Source organism: Diospyros lotus, chromosome 13 (assembly GCF_014633365.1).
Source record: "Diospyros lotus cultivar Yz01 chromosome 13, ASM1463336v1, whole genome shotgun sequence".
Classification (NCBI taxonomy): domain Eukaryota; kingdom Viridiplantae; phylum Streptophyta; class Magnoliopsida; order Ericales; family Ebenaceae; genus Diospyros; species Diospyros lotus.
Window position 1 is genome coordinate 5,252,241 of NC_068350.1, and position 23,858 is coordinate 5,276,098.

At 42.0% G+C, this 23,858-nt stretch overlaps 3 protein-coding genes across 4 annotated transcripts; 2 read left to right on the forward strand and 1 right to left on the reverse strand.

Annotated features, from left to right (window-relative positions):
- Positions 1 to 1,749, forward strand: LOC127788922 (protein RGF1 INDUCIBLE TRANSCRIPTION FACTOR 1-like). 2 transcript variants are annotated; one of them, XM_052317609.1, is made up of 4 exons: positions 1 to 148; positions 246 to 425; positions 543 to 758; positions 1,266 to 1,749. In XM_052317609.1, exons 1-4 carry the CDS (start codon positions 146 to 148, stop codon positions 1,584 to 1,586), a joined length of 720 nt encoding a protein of 239 aa, XP_052173569.1. In that variant the 5' UTR covers positions 1 to 145; the 3' UTR covers positions 1,587 to 1,749. The 2 variants fall into 2 exon arrangements, with proteins under 2 accessions (XP_052173569.1, XP_052173570.1); XM_052317610.1 differs by having other exon boundaries at positions 1,259 to 1,743.
- A 2,227-nt stretch (positions 1,750 to 3,976) lies between these two features.
- LOC127788948 (RING-H2 finger protein ATL1-like) lies at positions 3,977 to 5,250 on the reverse strand. Its single transcript, XM_052317666.1, has one exon. The coding sequence runs from the start codon at positions 5,003 to 5,005 to the stop codon at positions 4,181 to 4,183; it is 825 nt and encodes a 274-aa protein (XP_052173626.1). The 5' UTR covers positions 5,006 to 5,250; the 3' UTR covers positions 3,977 to 4,180.
- Positions 5,251 to 6,213: 963 nt separating this feature from the next.
- Positions 6,214 to 8,576, forward strand: LOC127789321 (purine-uracil permease NCS1). Its single transcript, XM_052318213.1, is given in 3 exon segments — positions 6,214 to 6,991; positions 7,356 to 7,821; positions 7,824 to 8,576. Coding segments are annotated over 3 exon segments (1,695 nt in total). The 5' UTR covers positions 6,214 to 6,437; the 3' UTR covers positions 8,499 to 8,576.
- The last annotated feature ends 15,282 nt before the right edge of the window (positions 8,577 to 23,858 follow it).

Here is a 23,858-nt window from a genome sequence, read left to right on the forward strand (position 1 = left end):
TCTCTCTCTCTCTCCCCCTCCCCCTCCCCCTCCCTGCGCGATCCATTCCATTTCTCGCTTCGCCGAATCCGCCATTGTCAATTCGGAGAATCCCATCCGCGAGTTCTCCGACATTACCCGTTTCAGGGAACTCAGGTCTCTCGTTATGGTAACGCCAATTTCACATCCTCCCACTCACCTGCATTTTCTTGGATTATGAGACATTTTCTTGATCTTTCGGTTAAGTTTTCTGGGCTTCCAAGCAGGCGGAAATGCTGGTTCCGCCGTGGCTGGAGCCACTGCTGAACACAGCCTTCTTCTCCGTCTGCCGGATTCACGGCGACGCCGCCAGAAGCGAGTGCAATATGTATTGCTTGGACTGCAACAAAGACGCCTTCTGCTTCTACTGCCGCTCAACCAGACACAACGATCACCAAGTTATCCAGGTAATTGAGTACATTAATTTCATCCGATCTTCAAATTGCAGTCATTGTGTATGTATCAAGAAAGTTTGTTCCTTTAGTTATTGCCCTCTTTGCTTTGGGGGTTGAATAATGTTGCAGATAAGGAGATCGTCGTACCATGATGTGGTGAGGGTTTCGGAGATTGAGAATGTATTGGACATAAGTGGAGTTCAAACGTATGTGATAAACAGCGCGAGGGTTTTGTTCTTGAACGAAAGGCCTCAGCCGAAGTCTGGCAAATCGGTTTCTCACATTTGTGAAATCTGCGGGAGAACCCTCTTGGACCCATTTCGCTTCTGTTCTTTGGGCTGTAAGGTTGGTAATATTAATAATTAATACTAATGACTCTTTAGCGTTTACTTTTCTTCTCTTTTTCCCATGCCCAATATTGACCCTTCATCATGCTTCATGCACATGCACGCGCGCGCGCGCGCACACGCACACACATTCACATTATAGTGATAGCCGCTCTCGATCAATCTGGTTCCCTCGCTGCCAGGTAATAGGCTATCATATATGATCTCTTATCTCACCAAGTAATTTGTGGGAGATATTATGCATAAATTGTGTAATTGCGGACTCTCTCTCTCTCTCTCTCAAATAATTAGAAGAAAATGAAAACAAACATAGATCATTATCATCATCACAATCCCATTATGCATTATGTCCCTAACCCATCGCCATTGTTGAAGCTTTCATGGCTGACCCACCACCAATGGCCATCATTGTCATCCCACGTTAACTATTTGCTAAATGGGGTTTTTTGCTTAATTGTGACTCCAAGTTAATTTTGATTTTTGGATTTACTAACTCAGCTTGTAGGAATCAAGACAAATGGAAATGCAAGGTTCAGCTTGGAGGGCAACAATGTCGGGCAACTGGCGGAGAGGTCAAGAGGTGAAGGGATGTCGTCAAGGAGATTATCATCATCATCATCATCATCCTCATCCTCATCAAGAAGAGGAGAAAAGGCACTGCTTGAAGGTTCACAGCAACAAGACACGTTCCCTCCGGCAGCGGCGACGGCTGCTCCACCACCTCCTCAGCCGAGTGCAAGAAGAAGAAAGGGAATCCCGCACAGGGCACCTTTTAAAGCCTAATCATGCAAGCAAAGCGAAAGCCCCTTGCAAAACTTGGCCATGAAAAAGCTCCCCTCTTTTTATGCCTCTTTGCCCCAAAACCCCAACAGCAGCAATTGTAGATCAATATTCCTAAGATATTTCTCTTTTTTTAAAAACTCATTTTGTGGCTTTAGGATTGTTACCAAGTATATATAAAAGCATCATCATCATATATATAAATAAAATATTTCTTATATACCCGCTTTATTTTATTAATTTTGTAATTATAAATATAAAAATAATTATCGAACTAAAATTCATATCCAAGAATAAGATTAATATTTAAGATGGGTTGTTAAATTTTTAGATGAAGTTATAGATCTACGTACGAAATGAGAAGGTGTTGGGTTGGGTCCCATAAAAGTTGATTGTGATGTGGTGGGGATCAATGGTGGAGGAATGTTAGGATGGTTTTGGGGGGATGGGGGTGTTGTACATACTGCATATACATATATATATATATATATATCTATAACTGCATTAAATAAATTGCAATCTATGTATATAAAATAAGAAGGGAAATGAAAAGAAAGTGTTTGTAAAGTCGGGGGGGATAGTTTTCGTGGGGTAGCGAAGGCACATGGGCCGTTTACATAAAGGAAGAACAACTTTTTATTTGTTTATTAGCACTTGTAATGGGTGCAAATCAACTTTCTCTACGTTACCAGCTTTGGATAGCACAATCAAATCAATTGCTATTTGCTCTATAATATTCTTTTAACCCTTTGATTCTTTTTCTAAACTTTTTTAAATTAGAATTTTAGTCATCTTTTTTTTGTGGGGGAGACACTCAATTTTTACGCCCATTACTTTTACTTTATAATATTATCGGTCTAATTTAACATTAAGAGTGTGTTTGATTACACATATTTTTCATAAAAAATATGTAATTATTACACATTTTCTATAGAAAATAATCAAACACTTTTAATTTTTTTATGAAAAAATATGTATGGTACAACCATTTAAAGTTTCTTTCCATAAAATTCATTTTTCAAGGGAGTGAGATGAATTTTGTTTTCTAGGCAATATTAATTCTAGGTAATGCAATCAAACACACCCTAAGGGTGCATTTGATAGAGTTAGAAAATGAGGGTGAAATTTTAATTCTATGGAATTCCAATTCTCACTCCAACCCCTAAGAATTCCAATTCCTTAATTTTAAAGAAAATATTCACTTTTTGAACTAAAATGAAATTCGAATTTCATGGAATTGAAAAGTTGTTTGATAGAATTTCTTGGAATTTAGATGAAAAATGAATTCCACCCTTATTTTTCATGTCCAAGGGTGCGTTTGATAGTATGAAAAATACTTGAAAAATGTCACATCCAAGGAATTGAATTCCATCTTGAGTGTTTGACACACTACATTTTTCATGGAATTGAATTTCATAGTACAACCATTAAAGCTTATTTTTTGCTTTTTTCCATGAAAAATTCCATCTAAAGGGAGATGATTTTTGTTTTTCATATAAGTTAGAAAACACTTTCCTTTCCACCTAAATACTATCAAACACACCATAAGATTCATATACAATTTAACATATCTTTATAATAGAATTGAGATAAACGTAGAACAAATAAATCAATTTCGTGAAAATAATTGGATTTTATCAATTTTTTCATAGTAAAAAATATGGTCAAGAGATAAAGAAAATGAAAATTAAAATGAGATGGAAGTTAAGTTGGGGCAAATGCCCAGATTCTGGGCCCTTACTGGGCAGGGCCTGCCTGTGAAGTCCAACCATTCTGTGTTTGTTTAGATTATAAGTAACATGTTTCCATATTGTATGATAGATGGGAACCTTAGCTGAAGGGAGAAATACAAAAAATACTTCTTATTTGAAAAAGATTCAGAGTTCAGGGCCCAAATTCAATTTAGGAGCTCATTGAACTTATTAGAGTTGTTTTAGGCAAAGTGACAAATCCAACCTAAAAGAATGGGCCATCCATGCCCTAAACCTATTCATGTGTTATAATCCAGGCCGCAACTTTACCATAAGTCTATATAAAGGTACAATTTTTCAAAAGTCAAGTATCTTATTAATTGTACATTGATTATATTAATATTGTAACATCCAGTTAGTCTCAAGTTTAATAATTGATTTGAGTATTAAAAGATTTATTGGGCACCGTGTTTCATTCTTTTTATAGGTAAAGCAAGTTTTGAACAAATTTGAACTAAAAAATAGCTAAAAATATTTTAGAATCAAGAAAAATCACAAAAAAGTTCTACAATAGAAGTCCAACAATAAGTGGCTAGCTACTATGGATTTATATTATAATTTATGGGGAAGAACTAGTTTACTTTTCATTAATCTAAGTGTTTAATTATTCGTGTTTAATCTAAGGTCAACCAATTTAGGCAGTGAGGCCACGTACCAGTGAATGATATCCTAAACGTTCAGCAAGTTACACATTACTCAAAATTAAAAGATATATTAAATCTAAGCCCAATGTGATGCTGCTGCTTTAAATTGGTACAAGCTTAATATTGTGACAAAAATAAAATTGTAGTTAATATATCTCAATAATAAAATTATTGAGCAAAATAGAGTTGTTAACAATAATAAAATTTTGATTACATATAATTAATTAATTATTCATATAATTATCTCAATGGGGAAGAAGATGTCCGTTAGCAGAGGCACCCTTTTCCATCTTAAACCTCGGTGTGAAAGACCTCAGCAACGTGGACGACACCCGATCCAGATGCCTCATAACATCAGCTTTCGACGAAGACGATGATGAACAAGTCCTTTCATTCTCCCTCTCCATCTGTATAACAAGATACGATTGGTCCATGGACAGCGATCGCTTTAACTTTAAGCCCACGTCCAAACGCCCGGCCGGAGGCAGCCTCTCCCCATGGCCTTCCCCCGGCAACGCCATTGAAGCACAGTGCCGGAGCATCCCAGAAGAACCACCGGTTTGGACACCTTCGGCCATTGATTCACCTTCTTGATCATAAACCCTAGCTCCCAGAGTTTGATCTTTAAACGGTGCAACGGCCGACCTGCAAAGCGGGCAACTGGCATTGCCCATGAGCCACTGGTCAATGCAGTGAACGTGAAACGGGTGGCTGCAATTCGGCAGCAGACGGACGATCTCTCCTTCTTCCAGTTCCCCTAAGCAAACTGCACATTCCTTGTGGTCCAAGAGGAAGAGATGGCGGTTCTGGGCGGAATAGGCGAGGACCGGTATGGCGTCGAGGACTTTCTCGTCGACTCCGGCGGTGGCTGGAGGGCAGGAGGGGGGTGGCGGCGCAGGGATTCCGGAGTGGTGCCGGCGGCGGCTGCAGTACTTGACGACGAGGAGATGGTAGATTAAAAGGGCCAGAGAAGTTAAGGCGATGCCGAGGAGGGAGACGAGTAGAGAAGTGGAGAAGGATGACATAGGTGGCGATTCTTCCGATGTTGAGTATGGTTGCATCTTCCCCATTAATTCCAGAGCTCTTTCTTCATCTGGGGGGGGGGGGGGGGGGAAATTGATCTGTGTTGGGATTAAGGAGATTTAATCCCAATAAATCTGGTTTTGGTTAATCAGTTCCATTTCAATATCCCAACGGGGCATCGATCGATCGGTCATCACAAGGACAAATTTTAAGTAAAAGGGTTGGAATTATATACATAGACGTACGATGATTTCAACAAGATGAAGACGGAAGGGGCAAAGGAAGCCACATGGACGTGGCTGAAAAAACAAGCGTGTCTGCGAAGTCGTCACTCCTCCGAGAAAGCATAGGGAGAGTAGGTGAGCAGTTATTTTCGGGAAATTCAAATCTGTGAACACCTGGCATGGCAGACGTGGCATTTGAATATTTTATTTATTTATTTAGATCATATCTTAGGACACGTCATTGAAGAACTCTTGAACAAATGAAGCAACATAAGTTCTGGACACGTGTACGCCTTGGAAGCTGGGGGCTGCGTCGGTGGATACTGATGGGAACATAAGCACATACATATATATATATATATATATATGATTGGGAGATGGAAGCATAGATATTAACATCACCTCTTGGCTTGGGTGCTTGTTTGCCTCACATTAGATTTTGGCCCAAGTATATACACGGTTGTTTAGTTGTGGGAAATATGTCTTTATTTTAAAAAAAAAAAAAAATTAACATATGAAATTAAATATAATTTTTAAATATTTTTCAATTTTTATCAACTAATTAAATATAAACCAAAAATCCATTATATATATATATATATATTAAACCTGATGTGATGTGAGCATAGAGTGGAACTGGGCCGAACTGAGCATAGAGTCGAAGCCCAATGCAGGCCCAAAACCTTGCAACAGCTGATAACATCATTCCAATACTTATTTAAACCTGATGTGATGATTTTTAGTTAGCTGTCAATTAATAATTATTTAGAAAATAAAACATGTTGCAAAAAATTACTATAAGCCCATAGAAATTACTAACCATTATTCGAATATTCAATTTGTTTTAAACCCATTATTTGATTTTTCAAATTTCTAAATAACTGATGAATTAAGCAAATGGCCTGATATTTTACTGAATTTAGTTTCCAAGTTATTTATATTATTAACTAAACTTTTCTATCATAATAAAAAACTTTAAAATCTGGCGTTGGGTTCGAGTTTCAAGATTCAGCTCTAATGGAGGTCAAGATCCAATGCACGGCCACAGAGGCAATCCAGCGCGACTAATTGGTGCAGTTTGGACTTTTCTAAGGAATCAATTTCTTAAGTCTGCCATGGCCACCCCACAAGAAGACTGATATGAGAGAGAGATGGTGATGTGCCAACCACTCACCACTTATCCCCGAAGCCCCGAACAGATACCACAGATTCCAAGTATTACGAATCATCGCCATCATCATCATCGTCTTCTTTGATGGCTGCCAAATTTTTAAGCTTCCATTTCCATCCCAATCCCCACCACTCTACGATCTTTCCGAAACCAAAACCAGAACCCAATTACTATCTTAACTCTTCTCCCAACCCACCGACCACCATTTCCACTAAAATATATCTCACCCAACGCCAGATCCCTCCCTTTTTCCGGAGAAAATGTCTCTGTTCTCCGCCCATGGCGTCAAAATCCAGTGAATTCGAGCCTGACCCCGCTCTCACCAACGATGACCTCAAGCCCACGGCGCCGGAGGACCGGACTTTCTCCGGCTGGGAAATGGCCAGTTTGTGGGTCGGCCTCGTCGTCGGAGTCCCATCTTATTACCTCGCCGGCAGCCTCGTCGATCTCGGCATGGCCTGGTGGCAAGGAATCGCCACCGTCGTCGCCGCCAACCTAATCTTGCTATTTCCACTCGTCCTAACCGGCCACGCCGGCACCCGCTACGGCATCCCTTTCCCCGTCCTGGCGAGGTCATCCTTCGGAATCCGTGGCGCCCACATCCCAACACTTCTCCGAGCTCTGGTTGGCTGTGGATGGTACGGTACGATGAATTTGATTATTACACATCAATAGTAAAACATTGACAATAATTAAGTATAATGTATTGAGAGATGTCATGTCATTGATAATGATTAAGTAGCGGAATAGACTGATATCCAAAACAATTATTAGCAGATTAGATCTTCTCCCTCTTTTCCCCCTCATCTGTGACGGTGAATATGATCTTCAAACACATTTGGAACATGAACAATGATATGATTGTTAAAGTAAAAGCAAATCGATCCAAGTATTATTGTCTTTGGATCATTCTCAAAATCTCACCTGAAACTGTATTTGACTGATAATAGTCTTCCTAAACTTGGACCAATTATTAATGGTATTGGTAGCCCGATTATGCAGGTACGGGATAGAAACCTGGATAGGCGGCGAGGCAATCTTCCTTCTACTGCCGAAATTCATCAAAGAATCTTCCTTCTCCCAGGCGCTGCCATGGCTTGGAACTTCCCCTCTTGAATTCGCTTGTTTTGCAGCCTTCTGGGTCGCCCAATTGACAATAGTGTGGAAGGGAATGGAAGGCATTAGGAAGCTGGAAAAATACTCAGCCCCAATTCTCATCTTTCTCACTTGCAGCCTTGTCGTTTGGGCTTACCTCAAAGCCAATGGCTTCGGCCACATGCTCTCCCTTTCCTCCAGGCTTTCCTCTTCCGAATTCTGGTCCATCTTCTTCCCTTCCCTCACTGCAAACATAAGCTTCTGGGCGACCGTGGCTCTCAACATCGCCGATTTCACCCGCTTCTCCAAGAGCCAGGCCGACCAAATGGTCGGCCAGGCCGGCCTCCCAATCTTCATGGGTTTGTTCACATTCATATCGGCCTGGCTGTAACCTCATCAACCCAAGTCATCTTTGGACAAGTAATCTCAAACCCAATTCAACTTCTCGGAAAAGTTGGCGGCTTTTGGACCATGATTCTGGCCATCTTTGGGATCAGCTTGGCCACAATCACAACCAACATTGCCGCCAATGTGGTGGCCCCGGCCAACGCGCTTGTCAATCTCAGCCCCTCAAAGTTCACATTCAGAAGAGGGGCAATCCTGACGGCTTTGCTCGGGATCGCTTTCCAGCCGTGGAGGCTACTTCAGTCGACTGAAAGTTTCATCTACAAGTGGCTTGTGGGCTATTCCGCGTTGATGGGCCCAATTGGAGGCATAATCCTTGCGGATTACTATCTTGTCAAGGGGACCAATCTGAGTGTGAAGGAGCTCTACTCGTCCAGCCCGGCCGGGGCGTACTATTACGCCGGAGGGTACAATTTGGCGGCGATGGTGGCTCTGGTAGCCGGCGTTTTGCCGGTGATGCCGGGGTTTTTGAAAGTGACGGGAGTGGTGAGCTGGGTTCCTGATTCGTTCATGGTGATTTACAACAATGCGTGGTTTTTCAGCTTCTTTTCTGCCGGGGTTCTTTACTGGATTCTTTCATGTTTGATGGGAAGAGAGAGGAATTCTCAGCCTCCTCTAGACCCCCTTTTGCCCCTCACGCCATGAATCCTTTGTTTTCTTTTGTTTTTTCTTCTGCTTTTCATGGCATACAGTTTATAAATGGCAACAAACGCTTAGGCTAAACGTTTCCAGATTCACATCACACGCATAACAGATATTCTTTACACAGCCATATAAATATATAGCAGTAGAAGGCTCAACTTCAAATTAATGGCTTGATGTAGACCTTCTTTAAAAACAAAGAACCATTTTCCGAACATAACTTAATTCTCCCCATGTGGTATACAAAAGCAATAAATAAGGTTTTATTAAATTTTAATTTAAAAAAAAATTATGCTAAAACTAGAGTAAAGAAATGATTAATAATATTTTATAAGCTATCTATGCATTTGGAAAAAAATTACATTTTTTTTATAAAATTTAGTGTCACGTATGGTGTTTTTATTTCTATGGTTATAATTTATTTTAAAACTTTTAATTCTAAAAATAAATATAAACTATCAATATTAGAAGAGAACATATTTTAGAAAATTTTCAAAATTTAAACAATTTTTCTTCAAATTATAATTATAAAACAATTTTCATTTTTCTACATTTTAAAGAAAACCAAAATTATCTTTATATATTTTAAATTGTTTAAACATTTTTTGAAGAGTAGAAATTCCATGACCAACTAAACATATAAAATAATTAATTCTAAAAGATTTCTATCTCTTCATTTCCATTCTCATTAAATTTTTTCTTCTCCTTGTCGTACTTTTTTTCATAAAACTTTGATTCTATATTCATTTACTTTATAATTTTTTAAGCAAAAATCATAAAAGATTTCAAAATTTTTTCTCTATAATATTTAAAAAAATAAAGAAGACATTTTAACTGATCTATTACAATAACAATGTTCATATCTTTACATTATAAATAATTACTAACGGTATTCACAACAAACAACATATTATACCAAATAGTCATGCTTAACAGAAATTTAAAATTTTTAATCTCATATGTTACTAAAGCATTAGCTTAATTTTTTATTTTAAGATACTCACTAATTTCTGCTAATTAATATAAAACATATCTTATTTGTGGAGCTTAAAATCTGATTGTTTTAATATTTTTAATATAACTTTCTCAACATGTTTGTGATCATGGCTTAAGTGTCAAATTAGAAACATGGTCTTACAAAATTTTCTATCTTTTTTGTAGAAAAAGAAAATAATAAGTATATGCGTTGTATAACTTCGAAAAATATCATAGCATTAGCACACGAATTAGTTATATTACAAAAAACTAAATTAAAATTGTGACAATCACATGTGTATAAAATATTCTAAAATTTATATCTAATATTTTTTTTTGTAAATCGTATTATTTACTTTTCATATTAGACTCATTATCAAATTCTTGTATTCTCACATTATTTGTATTAAATTCAAATTTTTTTATTTTACTTATGAATATATTAAAAAAAAATTTAAGCAAATGTATCATTCACTTTTAAAAAATCTATTAAATATTTTTCTATTTTTATCGAATTTTTTAAAATACTTACAAATTTTAATACAAAAGACATTTATTTTTTATGTCTTGCATTTTAGAATACAATTAAGTATAATTGAAAAATATTTTGATTGTTTGATTATTTTCATAATGAAATTTCTTATTTTTAATACTAAAATATTCATCAACTCATTTTGTATATTATTACCAAGATAATGTCTATGAATTTCTCCATTTTGAATACGTTTAAAGTGTTATTACATTATTAGATCAAACGCAACAATCATTTCAATTAAGTTCAAAAAAATTTCATTATTATCTTAATAAATCTTCTCATTTGTATCATGAAATGTCAAATTATTTTTAAATTTTTTTTTATAATAACAAAATTCTTAATAGTACATTCTTTCAATGCCCTTTTTCTTTATTTATTTTCTCTTATAAATGTTTATCAATTGTTTTTTTTTTAAACAATCTCATCTCGGTATAAATCCAAATATTTATATTTATAGCATGTTTATTATTTATTTCATAATTTTTAACTTTGGCATTAAGATTTTTTCAATCTCCACACCCTTTATTTTTTAATTGAATTATATTAATTTTAAACTAAATAATTTACAAAAATAACAAAATAATTTATCTAATTCTTTTGGATATACTAGCTATTTTATATCATGTTTTTGTCCATTTGATAATTTTTTAATGTAATGAATTATAGAAAAATGTCTAAAATTTTTATTTATTAGAAAATCTAAAACTTGTCTAATAAGATCTTTCTCAACTAATAAATCAATTAGACTCGAGTTTAAATTTTTTCATTGTGCTAAATCATAAATATTTTTAATAATTATTTCATCCTCATCATTAATATTTTTATTCGTGTCGATTAGAATATCTTTTTCTAAATTTTCATTATATTCTTTGCTACTTTTTGGTAAATTTGAATTATTATCTTCAGAAATTTTTCACCATTTTTAGCTAATTTTTCATTTAAGCATTCATTTGGTTTTTCTAATATTTAGTGTTTAGTATTATAATAAATCTATCAAATGTATTTTTTTATGATTAAATTAGTTCTTTCACATTTTTTTCTCTTACGTTTTTCAAATTCAAATTTATATTTTTTTTAGTAGACATTTTTATTCAAACAATAACTAATTTAGAGCCCTTAATGTTATTTTTTAAAAATAAAAAATAATTATAAAAAGTGCATGAACGGTAGCCATTGATAATGCCCTTTTAATTACACTTTATAGCAAAATTATGATAAAATCTTATATTATTACTTGCATAAAAATAATCAAAATATCATCTCTTAGTCTCATTTGACTTATTCTTTTTCTCTCTCTCTCTGCAACGTCTCCTAATCTTCTTACTTCATTTTTGGGGGCCTTCGTTTTTTTTTTTTTTTTTTTGAGAGGGAGAGAGAGGGGATAAGCATAAAATTTAATGACCTATACCTTGAGTCAATCCTATTGATTAGCATTGGGTTGCATTTTAATTGTATCATTAGATCTAAGTGACCCTTCTGGCACTTTCAAAATCTTGTTGTTTATTAATATGTTTTTGCACTCCTCTATTTTGCTTAAGTCTACTATTTTCTCTAAAATTTATTATAAGATAAGTTTTATGAGACTCAATATTTTTGGTATGTTATAGGTTCGAATAATAAAATTTTAATATAATTATTTAAACTCTGCGATGGAAACACAACATAATCAAATTTGGTTTAATTGGAAGTGGTTGATTCAATTTTTATTTGCGATTAAATTAATTTTAAATTTTAAATTCTATATCTTATCATAATTAATTTAAATTTTAAATTATGTAAGATTCGAACCAAATTTTAATCACCCTTGGTGGACATGTACAAGATCTGTTGCCATGCCCAAATCCACTTGTATCACTCTCTCAGCACCATTATATATTTGTAGTTCATTGGGCCGGGCTGGGCCCAGGTTTATACAAAAGCAAAAACTGGGCCAAGTTTGAGATCCGGGCTAGGGTTGGATTTTGGTTTTGTTATGAGAGGCTAAGTGGGCCTGACCCAAATTTCCACAATTTGAAGATTTTATTTTATATGTTTTATTTATTTTGCAAATTGACAAGGCTATTTCTTTTTTTATAATGTTCTTGAATTATTTATATATTCATATTCTTTGAGCTACAAATTGTCAATAGATATATAACGAGCCATAAAAAAAAAAAAACTAACAAGAGTAATAATTTTAACACTTACAAACATTAAATATTGCTCGATCTATGAACGAAAGTTAATAATTATAGAAACTATACACAAACTGGTGCTGCCATAGTTCATAGCGTGCCCATTAAATTTGGGGTGTTAAAAACGTCATATTCCAGAATTTGTGGTGACATTTGATGTTTAAGCCAAAGATTATTTGGGAATGAGAACAGGCAATAACATAGAGAGTAGGATTTGTCAAAGGAATTGTCTTTGTGGGGAGAATCTGTTCGGTGGATTAGGGTTTAGCATCATTTAGTAAAACTTTCTTAATGTTAGTTATCTTGCATAAAATCATTTAGTAAAACTTTCTTAATGTTAGTTATCTTGCATAAAATTTAATTTGTTTACTAAGATAGTGTTCATTAAAATAAGTAAGATAAGGAAATATAAAGATAAGAACGGAATGCTTTTCGAATTAAGATATAGAATGATCAAGATAAGATTGTGATGTAAATCAAAATTTTCTATAAAACTGTTTATTAATTTTTTTTAAATCTATTGAGAATTGTACTTTTTCTTTTCATATGTTTGTTAAATGCATATGATAAATATATAGATAAGGGTTTTTTTTTATTTTATCAAAATATCTCCATTATCAAATTTATTTGAAGCTGTATGTTAACATCAACAACAAATTTATAATTAAAATAATATTTTGTGATTAATGTAAATTATCAAAAAATAAAAATTAAATAGTATTTTATTTTCTAAATCCATGTTCAAAAATAGATTCTAAAAAGACTTAGAAATAATTATCGGTGGAATTATAATAATAAAATATTTTTATTATTAAAAAATATTAAAACATATTTTTATATTAGATAATAATATATAAAATAATTTAAAAAATCAAAGAGGAAAAGGATTGTGGAGGAAAATCAGTGAAAAAATGAATACTAAAGCAAGCGAAAGGGGAAGACCAACGTCACTAAGAGGGAAGCCAAGGGAAAGATCAGTGAGTAAGCGAAGAAGAAGATGAAGACGAATAGAAATTGATAAAAAGGGAAAAGTTCGGAGGCAAGGAAGAAGATAAAGGTGTGAAAAGAAATGGGTAGAGTTTTTATACAAGGGCATATGGGTAATTTGAACTTCTCTGTAAAATGTCAAATAAATTTATTTGAGGGGAGTAGATAAATCTATCTATAAAAAGTAGGATAAGAAAGGGGTTTTTTTTTTCAGATATTATCAAATAAGTTTAACAAATATTATTGGAAAGTTAAAAAATAAGAAATTTTTTCTATATCTTATCTTTTTATCTTATATAGTAGTTAACAAACATTACTTTAACTGAATTAACTAAATGCTCACTGCAAAAGATATAGTTACTTGTTGCTTACACTTGTTAATGTTAATGAGACCAATTAGTTGGTGACTGTCGACGTTTGATTTCGGCCGACCGTGATTCCTTTTGGGCCGCGGTGAGTCAATCCAAAAATACCGAGAAGGAAGGAAGAAAACCCCTCCCCCCTAAAGTTCCAAGCGTGTACACCAGAATCTTTTACGTGGTTCGGCCAGAACGATGCCTAGTCCACGGCCGCCATCCGATTATTCTCCCAGAGTGGCGGTATCTGATTATTATTTTTTCTTCTGTCCTCCTTGCCCCTCATGGTCTCTTTTATTCTCATTTATCTTGAGGGGCTTTTACAATCTAGATAATATATAAAAATACAGTGTTTGTATAATAGGGGACAAACAGTTCTTACCGCCTTCGCAAGACCGGGAGTGGGATCCTCATTACGAGGGGCATGGACTGTTACAGATAAAGTGATCGGACCCTACCTCTGACTTCTCAGCAGCTTTGCCGCTCATGCGAGCTGGAGGTTTTAGGCCAGCGACCTGGATGGGCCAGCGATCTGGAGGATATTTCAGGAGCTCGTTAGTCGATTGCTCCGAGCTTGTTGGGGGATTACCGGGAGCTCGCCATATGCTTGCTTTACGAGTTTCGGATCTTTGGTGGAGGCTGGACCTTCCTTGACGAGGTCGTCCGGGCCTTCTTGGCCTTGGGTGATTGGGCCGGTTTATCGGACCGAGTCTGGCCCATGCGGGGTGATGCGGGAAATACATAAAACATAAGCCCCCCAGTTCACGGCACGATCTTCGTGCTGGGAACTGACGCGTGCCAGCTGTTCTTCCATCCCTCCGACTTCTGCCCAATCACCTTAAGTCTCGTCGTTCCACGCAGCACGTTTTGTCGGCAGCGCATTTAATGCGCGCCCTCTCCCCATTTCTGCGCATGATTACACTCGTGGGACTCACAAACTGTTGTGCGGCTGCTGGATGCGGAGCATGTGATAAGTCGTCATTCGATCCGACGGTTGGGATGGACCAGGCCGTCAGTATAAATAGTGGGGAGTGTCCACCCGCTTCTTCTTTCACGCTATTTTGAAACTCCCTCAAACCTTTGCCTCCCTGCTTTCTCTTTCCTTTCTTGAGGCCTCCATTATCGCCGTGCTTTCAGACGTCTGCCGTTCTCGTCCGGTGCTTGGTACGAGTCCCCATTCAGTCGTCAAGCGCAGCTTTTAGGTAAGTTTGTCGTGACTTTCTTCTTCTTCTTGTGAGGCCGTCCACCGTTGGTTAGCCGTCGGTGGTTTCTCTGGCTTCGTCGATCGATGTCGTTCTCATTTTTGGAGAAACGGCACGATTCGGTTTGTCGTTTGCTGGGCCTTTGGGTCCAATGACCTTAGGATTAGCTTTTCATGGAACACCGGGCTTGCGGCTGCAGCCCCTCCGCCCTAGGCGGTACCCCTTTTGCGAAGCGCTCGGCCTGGAAGATCTAGGGGACGTTTTAGGGTTTTTCTTCTAGTTTCTTAAGGTCTGGTTCGCGACTTGCGACCTGACTGTTCTCTCTTTTCCTTTGTAGATGTCCGACCAACACCGTGGAAATTCAGGTCAAAAGCGCTGCAATTATATCGTAGGAGAAAACGACACTTCGAGCTCTGAAGATTGTCTCATTATGGAGGGCCAAAATCTTGGGGGTGCGAGCTCTGGGTGCAGGGAGGTCGCCGTCCCGACCTCTCGGGAAACCGAGCTGAAGGTTCAAGATCAGATCGCTGGTGGGAGTGCTGATCTTGCGGTCTTCAAGAGATTCTCATCCAAGGCCAAGCTTCACGAGGTGATGACTTGTGCTCAGGAGTTTCGTCTCCCCAGGACCTGCCGAATATACATCCCTGCTTCGAGCTCCCATGCAGCCTACCCGCCAGCCAATTTCATAGCTATTAGCCCCCAACACCTCGAGTCTGGCTTTAGGTTCCCAATAGCCCCGTACCTTATCGCCCTCTTGAACGACGTCAAGCTCGCCCCCTTCCAACTAACACCGAATTCGTATGCCCAACTTACTTCTTTGGCCGTTTTATTCCTTATAAACAAACTTCCTCTCCCTTCGCCAAAACTGGTAAGATTTTTATTTTCTTTCAAAAATGCCAAGGACGGGCTGTATTACCTGGCGGCTTGTCCTTCTCGATACAAGGCCGCCCTTCCTCAGGGTAAAGCAAAGGGGAAGTCCAACGTGGGCGATTACAAGTCCAGTTGGTTCTTCGTGTCTTGCCATTCCCTTTCTCTACTTAGGAATTGTAGCTTCGCACTGACCCCTGGTAAGAGAATATAAGCTCTCATAAATCTTTCCTTTGTTCCGAGAGTGCTTGTTTTAACTTGCTCATGCTTTGATGCAGATTTTGGGGGGAAGAAACCGATTTTATCGGCCGAGGAGACTGATATCCTTGGCAAACTTGTGGCTGCGGAGTCGAGCTCGGAAATTCTTGAACTTTCGGACGAGCTACTTCGCGAATACGAGCTCGCCCCTTCTCTTGGCACCGAGACTATCGAGGGATATCATTTCAGGGACTTGGGTGCGGAGATTCTCCCTTCCGGCTTACAGCTCGCTGAGACGAACAGTTCAAGAGGGGAAGCCGACCAAGACGATAATATGGTTGATCTCGAGCTCCTCCAATCGAAGCGTCATAGGGCAAGGTCGAGCACTACGTCCTCCATAACCCCGAGCTATAGCTCGCGGGATGGCAGGTCGGAGCAGCCGCAGCCGCAATCACGCCCTCAGCAGCAGCAAACCCAACAGTCGCGGGGGGGGGCAGCAGGAGCAGCGGCAAAGAACACTGCCCCGTCAGCCCCAACAGTCAAAGCAAGCTCATTTGCAGCTGGGGCATCGGCCCCCTGCCTCCCGAGACCATGGTTCGAGTGGAGCCCGTGGGAAGGAGGTCGCAGTGGAGGTTCGAGACGCTCCTGCTGCCAGCTCGAAATGGAGATCGGACCAGCTGCAACAGGGGGAGGATATCAGGGCCAAACGGGTCAGGGTCCGTGAGAAGGAGCTGGCCGTGGAGGCCCTGCCAGGAGGGGTCTTTGTTGGTCCCCTCCTGGATTCCGTGCACGACTTCCTGGGTCCGAACTCGAAGCCCCTCGACGACCCAAAGTTAAAGGGAATCCCCCTTTGTGATTTTGTCGCCCGTCACAGCCTGGTGGTAAGTAGGAATTCTTCGTACCTCGGTTTCTTAGCCTACTTTTTTAATGAGCCAACATTTCTTCTTTTGCAGACTTCTCTTGCTGTCGTGAAGCTCCGAGCTCAGTACAAAGATTTTGAGGAGCAGCTTCAGTCGGTGAGCATGTCCCGTCAGGCCGAAATAGCGAAGCTTGAGGACGAGAAAAACGCCCAAAAGGCCGAAATAACGAAGCTCTCGGACGAGAAGAAAGATCTCCAGGTCGAGCTCCTTGCCACTCAAAATGAGGTGGAGGGTTGCTTGACGCGTCTGAGGATGAAGATCCAGAAGAATAAAGATCTCGACGAGGAGCTTCGCAGGTCGAAGAACATGTGGGAGCAAGCCAACTCCGGGCTCACCGGCGAGCTAAATGGAGCGAAGGCAGAGTTGCGGAGGGCTGATGAGCGACTCAAATCAACCGAGGCAGAGCATAGGGCGGCGAAGGAGGAGCGGACACGGGCGGATGATCGTGCCGTCCGATGCGAGGAGCTTGCCAAGAGGACCATTGACGATATAAGGGCAGATGTCGGAGAGCGGATGGACGCGGCGTGTAGGGAGACCAGATCCGACACCTGCTCGGCATTTCTGTACACCCTTTGGGTGAACCATCTTGAGATGGATTTCTCCTTCTTTGGTGCGCAGGCTGTCGAGGAGGTGGCTCGGTATGCTGCCGAGGCCGCGGAGGATGCTGATGATGCCAGTCCCCTTGACTCGTTTTTGGTCGCAACGCAAGCTCCTCAGGTCGGGGCCGAGCTATCCGGGGTCGCCGCGGCTCAGCCTGGTGAGACTGCCAAGGAGCCTCCTGTGGAGGTTGCCGAGGTTTGCCCAGCCGGGACTGTCGAGGTCGATCTCCAGCCGACCCTACCTACTGAAGCTCGCCCTGTCGAGGTTGATCCTGCAGAACCGAACGCCCCTCTTAGCTAGGATTCCCACATGTATTTTTTTTTTTTTTTTTTGTAACGTGAGCTTCATCTAATAATAAAAATTGGCATTTTGTGCACGTTGCCTCAGATTTCTTCGCGAATTCAAGTTAACTCTGACGAGGTTTTGGCATGACGATTCTTGAATCATGACTTGAAAGTAACTTCTTCATGGTATAACTTGAAAATTTCTTCAACAAAGCTCCCGTATTTTTGAAAGGTTCACTGATAAGAAACTTTTGAGTATGTAACTTGATAATAAACTGTTCGAACATAGGTCCAGGTAGATCCGAAGTTTTATCAGCTCGTAGACTAACGCTCTTTAACTAGCTCGTTGATGATAGTTGTAATAATCAGCGCGAACACTCATACTTAGGCAATTTCCAGGAAACCCCGTTCGGCATATTTTGACGAAATAACGAGAGCCTTCCCGAGATATATGTAAAGTCGGATGGCCTTGTGATCTTGTCTAACATGTAGTGGCTGAGAAGCTCGTTATAGGGCGTGTGCCTGGTAGGTCGCGAATGCTTTATTTTTAGCCAAGTTAAGACGGACCTCAGCTGATAGGGTCCAATACGCAAAGTTTGCTAGGGTATGAAATTATGCCATGGCCTCGGCCGGCATGTTGAGGCTTTAATAAGTTTTCAATAAATTGGGAGCGAACACTCAGGTAGGTCGCAGACCATGGCTTTAAGCCAAGATAGGAGGACCCCAGCTAGTGAAAGCGCAGCCTGTACCACCAAGTTATATGTTCAGGCGGGTCATAGAGTGACCCCAGCTAACACACCATGGCTTGTTATCTCGTTTGACTTGTACGGCCGGGATATGTGTCCAGGTAGGTCGCGTTACGGCCTCAGCCAACACCCAGTGGCTTCTACAAGTTTTATTTGAACTGAGAGGGAACACCCAGCTAGGTTGCAGACCAAGGCTTTAAGCCAAGATAAAAGGACCTTGGCTAGCGAACCCAAGCTCGGGGTTACTTGTGGAAGCGGTTGCTCAGTAGGTTCCAAACCATGACATAAAGTCAAGATGATTGGTTCTCAGCTCGCAAACCACGACCCGAGGGAGAGACCAAGGTGAATGCTCGGTTAAGCCGTTGACCGTAGCGCCGCGGCTAGGTTATTTAGGCCTCAGCTCGCAAACCATGGCTTCTCGACCCCTCGTTACGAGGGCATTCAATCGAATACCAATAAGAATAAAGTGCAATGAAAGTTCATAAATTCTGACCAGAATCATGAAAGTCATTCGTAATGAAAAAGACGGAGCATAGGCAAGAACGATTACATTTATCTGAAGTAAGAACGAAGGTGTTCTGCGTTCCAAGCTCGTGGGAGAGGGAGACCGTCCATGTTTGCCAGATGATATGCTCCGTTATTCAAATTTTCTTTGATGATAAATGGACCTTCCCAGTTAGGACCTAAGGTGCCATCGCTTGCCGCCCGTGCTCCTGGCAGTACTAGGCGTAGTACCGAATCTCCGACGTTGTAACGTCGGATTCGGACCTTCCTGTTATAGTATCGTGCCACCCTTTGTTGATAAATGGCGATCCTCACGCGAGCTACATCTCTTGATTCCTCGAGCAGGTCCAGATTAGCCGCCAGTAGCTCGTTATTGCGATCTGAGCTGAAGGTGGCCCTTCGGTGGCTGGCCACTTTATTCTCAGCGGGGATCATAGCCTCCGACCCATACGCCATCGAGAATGGGGTTTCTCCAGTGCTGCTTCGGGCTGTTGTCCGATAGGTCCATAGCACTGTTTACAGTTCATCCACCCAGGCCCCCTTTCTAGCCTCAAGCTTTGTCTTCAGGGTCTGCTTGATTATTTTGTTGACTGCTTCGACCTGCCCATTGGCCTGGGGGTGATCAACGGCGGTGAAACTCTTTTGAATCCCCATTGACTCGCAGAATTGGATGAATTGCTCGCTGGTGAATTGGGTTCCGTTGTCCGTTACTATTTGCTGTGGCACTCCGAATCTGCAGATTATGTTATCCCATGTAAAAGCTTGTGTCTTCGCGCTGGTGATCTGTGCGAGCTCTTTGGCCTCTGCCCATTTGGTGAAGTAGTCAACTGCCACTATGGCATATTTGCATCCTCCGCGAGCCGTGGGCAGCGACCCGATTAGATCTATGCCCCAAATGGCAAAGGGCCAAGGGCTGCTCATCTGCTGCAGGTAAGCCGGCGGAGCTCGCGGAACCTTGGCGAACCTTTGGCACTTCTCGCATTTCTTGACCGTCTCTATGGCATCTTGCTTCACGGTGGGCCAATAAAACCCTTGTCGGAGGGCCTTTTGTGCCAGAGAGAGTGCCCCTGCATGATTACCGCAGTGGCCTGCATGAATTTCTTCTAGCACAGACTGGCAATCGGTGCCGTCAATGCACCTTAGGTGTGGGGCTGAGAATCCCCTCTTGTACAGTCTTTCATCGTAGATGCAATATCGGGCGGCTTGAGCTCGCAGGCGACGTGCTTCCAGCTTGTCTTCCGGTAGTTTCCCATCTTGCAGATACTCCAAGATGGGGGTCATCCATGAGTTTTGGGGCACCGTGATCAGTAGCGTTTCGTCTCGTTGTTCCGTGCTCGGGGTGGCCAAAAAATCGACAGGTATGTCCCCCAAGAGTTCTGGGAACGGGGGATTTGGTGCATTTCATATTTTTCGAAAGTGGCTAAAAGTTCGCGTGCCTTCTGTAAGTATGCTGCCATCTTTGTGTCTCTGGCCTGGTATTCTCCCCGCACCTGGTTGACAACTAGTTGAGAGTCGCTGAAGATCTCCAAGAATTCAGCTCGTATTTCCTTTGCCAGGCGGAGTCCTGCTAATAAGGCTTCATACTCGGATTCATTATTGGTGGCTAAAAAATCGAACCTCAGGGCGCAGAGGATTTTGTGACCTTCGGGGCTTATTAGCATAACCCCGGCTCCCGCTCCTTGTTCGTTCGATGATCCATCGACGTATAGTTCCCAGGACGGTCCTTTCAGGTTTTCCGGCTCCTCGTCAATTGGCCCAGTAAACTCGGCAATGAAGTCTGCCAACGCTTGACCCTTTATCGCCGTCCTTGGTTTGTACTTTATGTTGAACTGAGCGAGCTCAATAGACCATTTTAGTAAACGGCCTGAGGTATCCGGTTTTTGGAGGATTTGTTTCAATGGGTATTTGGTCAGGACTTCGATCTCATGAGCTTGAAAATAGGGTTGCAGCTTCCTTGATGCCACTATTAGACAGTAAGCCAATTTTTCGATTGGTGCGTACCTTGTTTCTGCATCGATTAGGCTTTTGGAGACGTAATAAATGGGGTGTTGCACCCCTTCTTCCCCCCGAACGAGGGCCGCGCTGAGAGCCTGTTGGGATACTCCTAAGTACAAGGTCAACCTCTCTCCCTCCTTAGGTTTGGCGAGCAGTGGGGCCCATCCCATGTACTCCTTTAGTTGTTGGAATGCGAACTCGCATTCTTCTGTCCATCTGAAGTCTTTCTCCTTTTTTAGAAGCTCGAAGAACGGGGCACACTTGTCAGTTGCCTTTGAAATGAAACGGCTCAGAGCCGCGACCTGACCATTGAGGCTTTGCACCTCCTTCTTTCTTATGGGCGACCTCATGTCGAGCAGAGCCTTAATTTTGTCTGGGTTGGCTTCAATGCCTCTGTTGTTTACCATAAACCCAAGAAATTTTCCAGAGGCTACACCGAAGGCGCACTTGAGCGGGTTGAGCTTCATCTGATATTTCCTGAGGACTCCAAACGTTTCTCTTAGATCGGAAACGTGGTCCGTCACTTGCTCGGATTTTACCAGCATGTCGTCAACGTATACTTCCATGGTTTTTCCGATCAGTGTTTCGAACATCGTATTGACCAACCTCTGGTAGGTCGCGCCAGCATTCTTCAATCCAAAGGGCATGACCTTGTAACAATAGAGCCCCCGGTCGGTTATGAACGAGGTGTGCTCTTGGTTCGTGGGGTTCATGGGGATCTGGTTGTAGCCTGAATAGGCATCCATGAAACTAGGTAGGCGGTGACCAGCCGTTGCATCCACGAGCTGATCGATTCTGGGGAGGGGAAAGCTGTCTTTAGGACAGGCCTTGTTCAGGACGGTGAAGTCGATACAGGTCCTCCACTTCCCGTTTTTCTTTTTTACTAGGACCGGGTTGGCCACCCAGACCGGATAGTGGGCTTCCTTGATGAAATTATTCGCCAAGAGTTTGTCCACTTCTTCTTTAAGAGCGGTATAACGCTCCGGAGTCATTGGCCTCCTCTTCTGGCGCACTGGCCTATAGCTTGGATCTACGTTGAGCCTGTGTGACATGACTTCTGGGGCGATTCCCACCATATCTTCGTGGTTCCATGCGAATACATCAAGGTTAGCTTTAAGGAAATCTGTAAGTTGGGATTTTACCTCGGGGGCTAGACTCTTGCCTAGCTTGAGGTGCCTTTCCTCGTCTGCCTCGCCGACTGAGATATCTTCGAGCTCTTCCATGGGACCGGTGGGCTTTTCGCAGTCGACCTCGCGTGGATCCAGGTCCTCCCATCGACCGGTTGATCGCGGGCCGACTTTTGCGATGATATTTACTTTCTTTCCCTTTGCTCCCATTTTCAGGGCGTCCTCATAGCAACGTCTTGCGAGGTGCTGCTCGCCCCGTACACACCCTACACCGTCGAGGGTCGGGAATTTCACCGTAAGCGACCTGGTTGAGGTGACTAGATTCAGGTCGTTCATCGCCGGCCTTCCGAGTACGACGTTGTATGCTGAGGGGCAGTCAATTATTAGGAATTCTGCCAAAGTAGTGGCCTGGCGGTTCGCATCCCCGATGGTGAGGGGAAGGCTGATCCGATCGACGGGAATCACTGCGTCTCCCGTGAACCCATAGAGTGGCTCTGGGGACGAACTCAACTGTTTCGGTCCCAAACCCATCTGATCGAAGCATGCTCTGTACATTACATTTACCGAGCTGCCCGTGTCCACCATTATCCTTCGCACTTCGGAGTTGCCGACCTGGGCTCGTATAACGAGTGCGTCGTTGTGCGGCCAATGGACGTCTCTGGCGTCTTCTTCCGAGAAAAACATCTTCTCTAGGATTGGGTTACCCCTAGGCCACTTCGCGGGAACCGGCTGTTCGCCCGATCTCGCTAGCAAGACATAGTTGGCCTCTCGTATGTATTTGTCGCGGGATTTGTGGGAGGATCCAGCGAGGTGGGGCCCGCCATGGATCGTGTAGATGGTTCGTACAGCCGGTGATTGGTCATCATCGGTGGGAGGCTGCTGCTGTACCGACGGCTGGCTTGGTTGATTAGTCGGCCGCACCACGTAATCTTTCAAGCGACCACTTCTTATCAGATCTTCGATGGCGTCCCTTAGGGCCCAGCATTCCGAGGTGTTGTGACCCACTTCGTTGTGGTACGCGCAAAATTTTTCTTTGTTTCAGAATTTGTTTGGGGTTCTTAACGGGTTGGGCTTCCCGAATTCCTCTTTGTTCCTTTCGATGGCGAAGATCCTTTCTTGGGGGTCTGACAGGGCACAGTAGCTGTCAAAGCACTGTGATCTATGAGGTCGCTCATCTCCCTCTGCCTTCCGAGCTCGCTTGAACACTTCATTGCTCGAGCGCTCCCCCCGAGCTTCTCTTCCGGTGTCTCCGTTGTGCCTTCTCTTACTCTGGCTGGAGCCCCCAGCTTCTTCTCTCGACCCGGCGGGCTTCTTCGTCCCGAAGGCGTCTTCCCATCGGATTTCCTTGGAAGCTCGTTCATAGAATTCCCCCAAGTCTTTGACCGGGGTTCGGTAGATGCTCTCGTAGAGCTTTCCGTCTTTTCGGAGGCCGGCGGAGATCGCCGTTAGGATACTTTCATCCGAGGGATCCTCGACGTTGCTCACCTCGCGCCTGAACCTGGCGATGTAATCCCTTAGTGGCTCGTTTGCTTTCTGGAATACGGTGGCGAGGTGGCAAGGTGGCGCGAGCTGCCTCCTTAGAGCCCTGTATTGGTTAAGGAACCTCTGTTGGCACTCTTCCCAGCTGTTGATACTACGAGGCGGAAGGCTCCTGAACCAAGCTTGGGGGATGTCTCCTAAGATTGCTGGGAAGGCGCGACATTTAGCCAGCGAGCTGGTTGTCTGTAGATCCATTTGCACGTTGTACGCATCCAGGTAATCATAGGGGTCGCTGTCCCCATTATATTGTGGCATGCTCGGGACCTTAAACCTCCGGGGCAGGGGTTCGAGCTCAATCTCTCTGGCGAACGGCGTCCTATCCCCACGGCCATTATTCTGGCTGCGGACTCCTTG

Bases quoted from the DNA above. Each gene is read 5' to 3' on its own strand.
- LOC127788922 (XM_052317609.1), top strand. The intron at 426-542 runs GTAATTGAGTAC...ATAATGTTGCAG, and splicing joins ACGATCACCAAGTTATCCAG to ATAAGGAGATCGTCGTACCA. The intron at 759-1,265 runs GTTGGTAATATT...CTCAGCTTGTAG, and splicing joins TCTGTTCTTTGGGCTGTAAG to GAATCAAGACAAATGGAAAT.
- LOC127788948 (XM_052317666.1), bottom strand. From the start codon at position 5,005: ATGGGGAAGATGCAACCATACTCAACATCGGAAGAATCGCCACCTATG.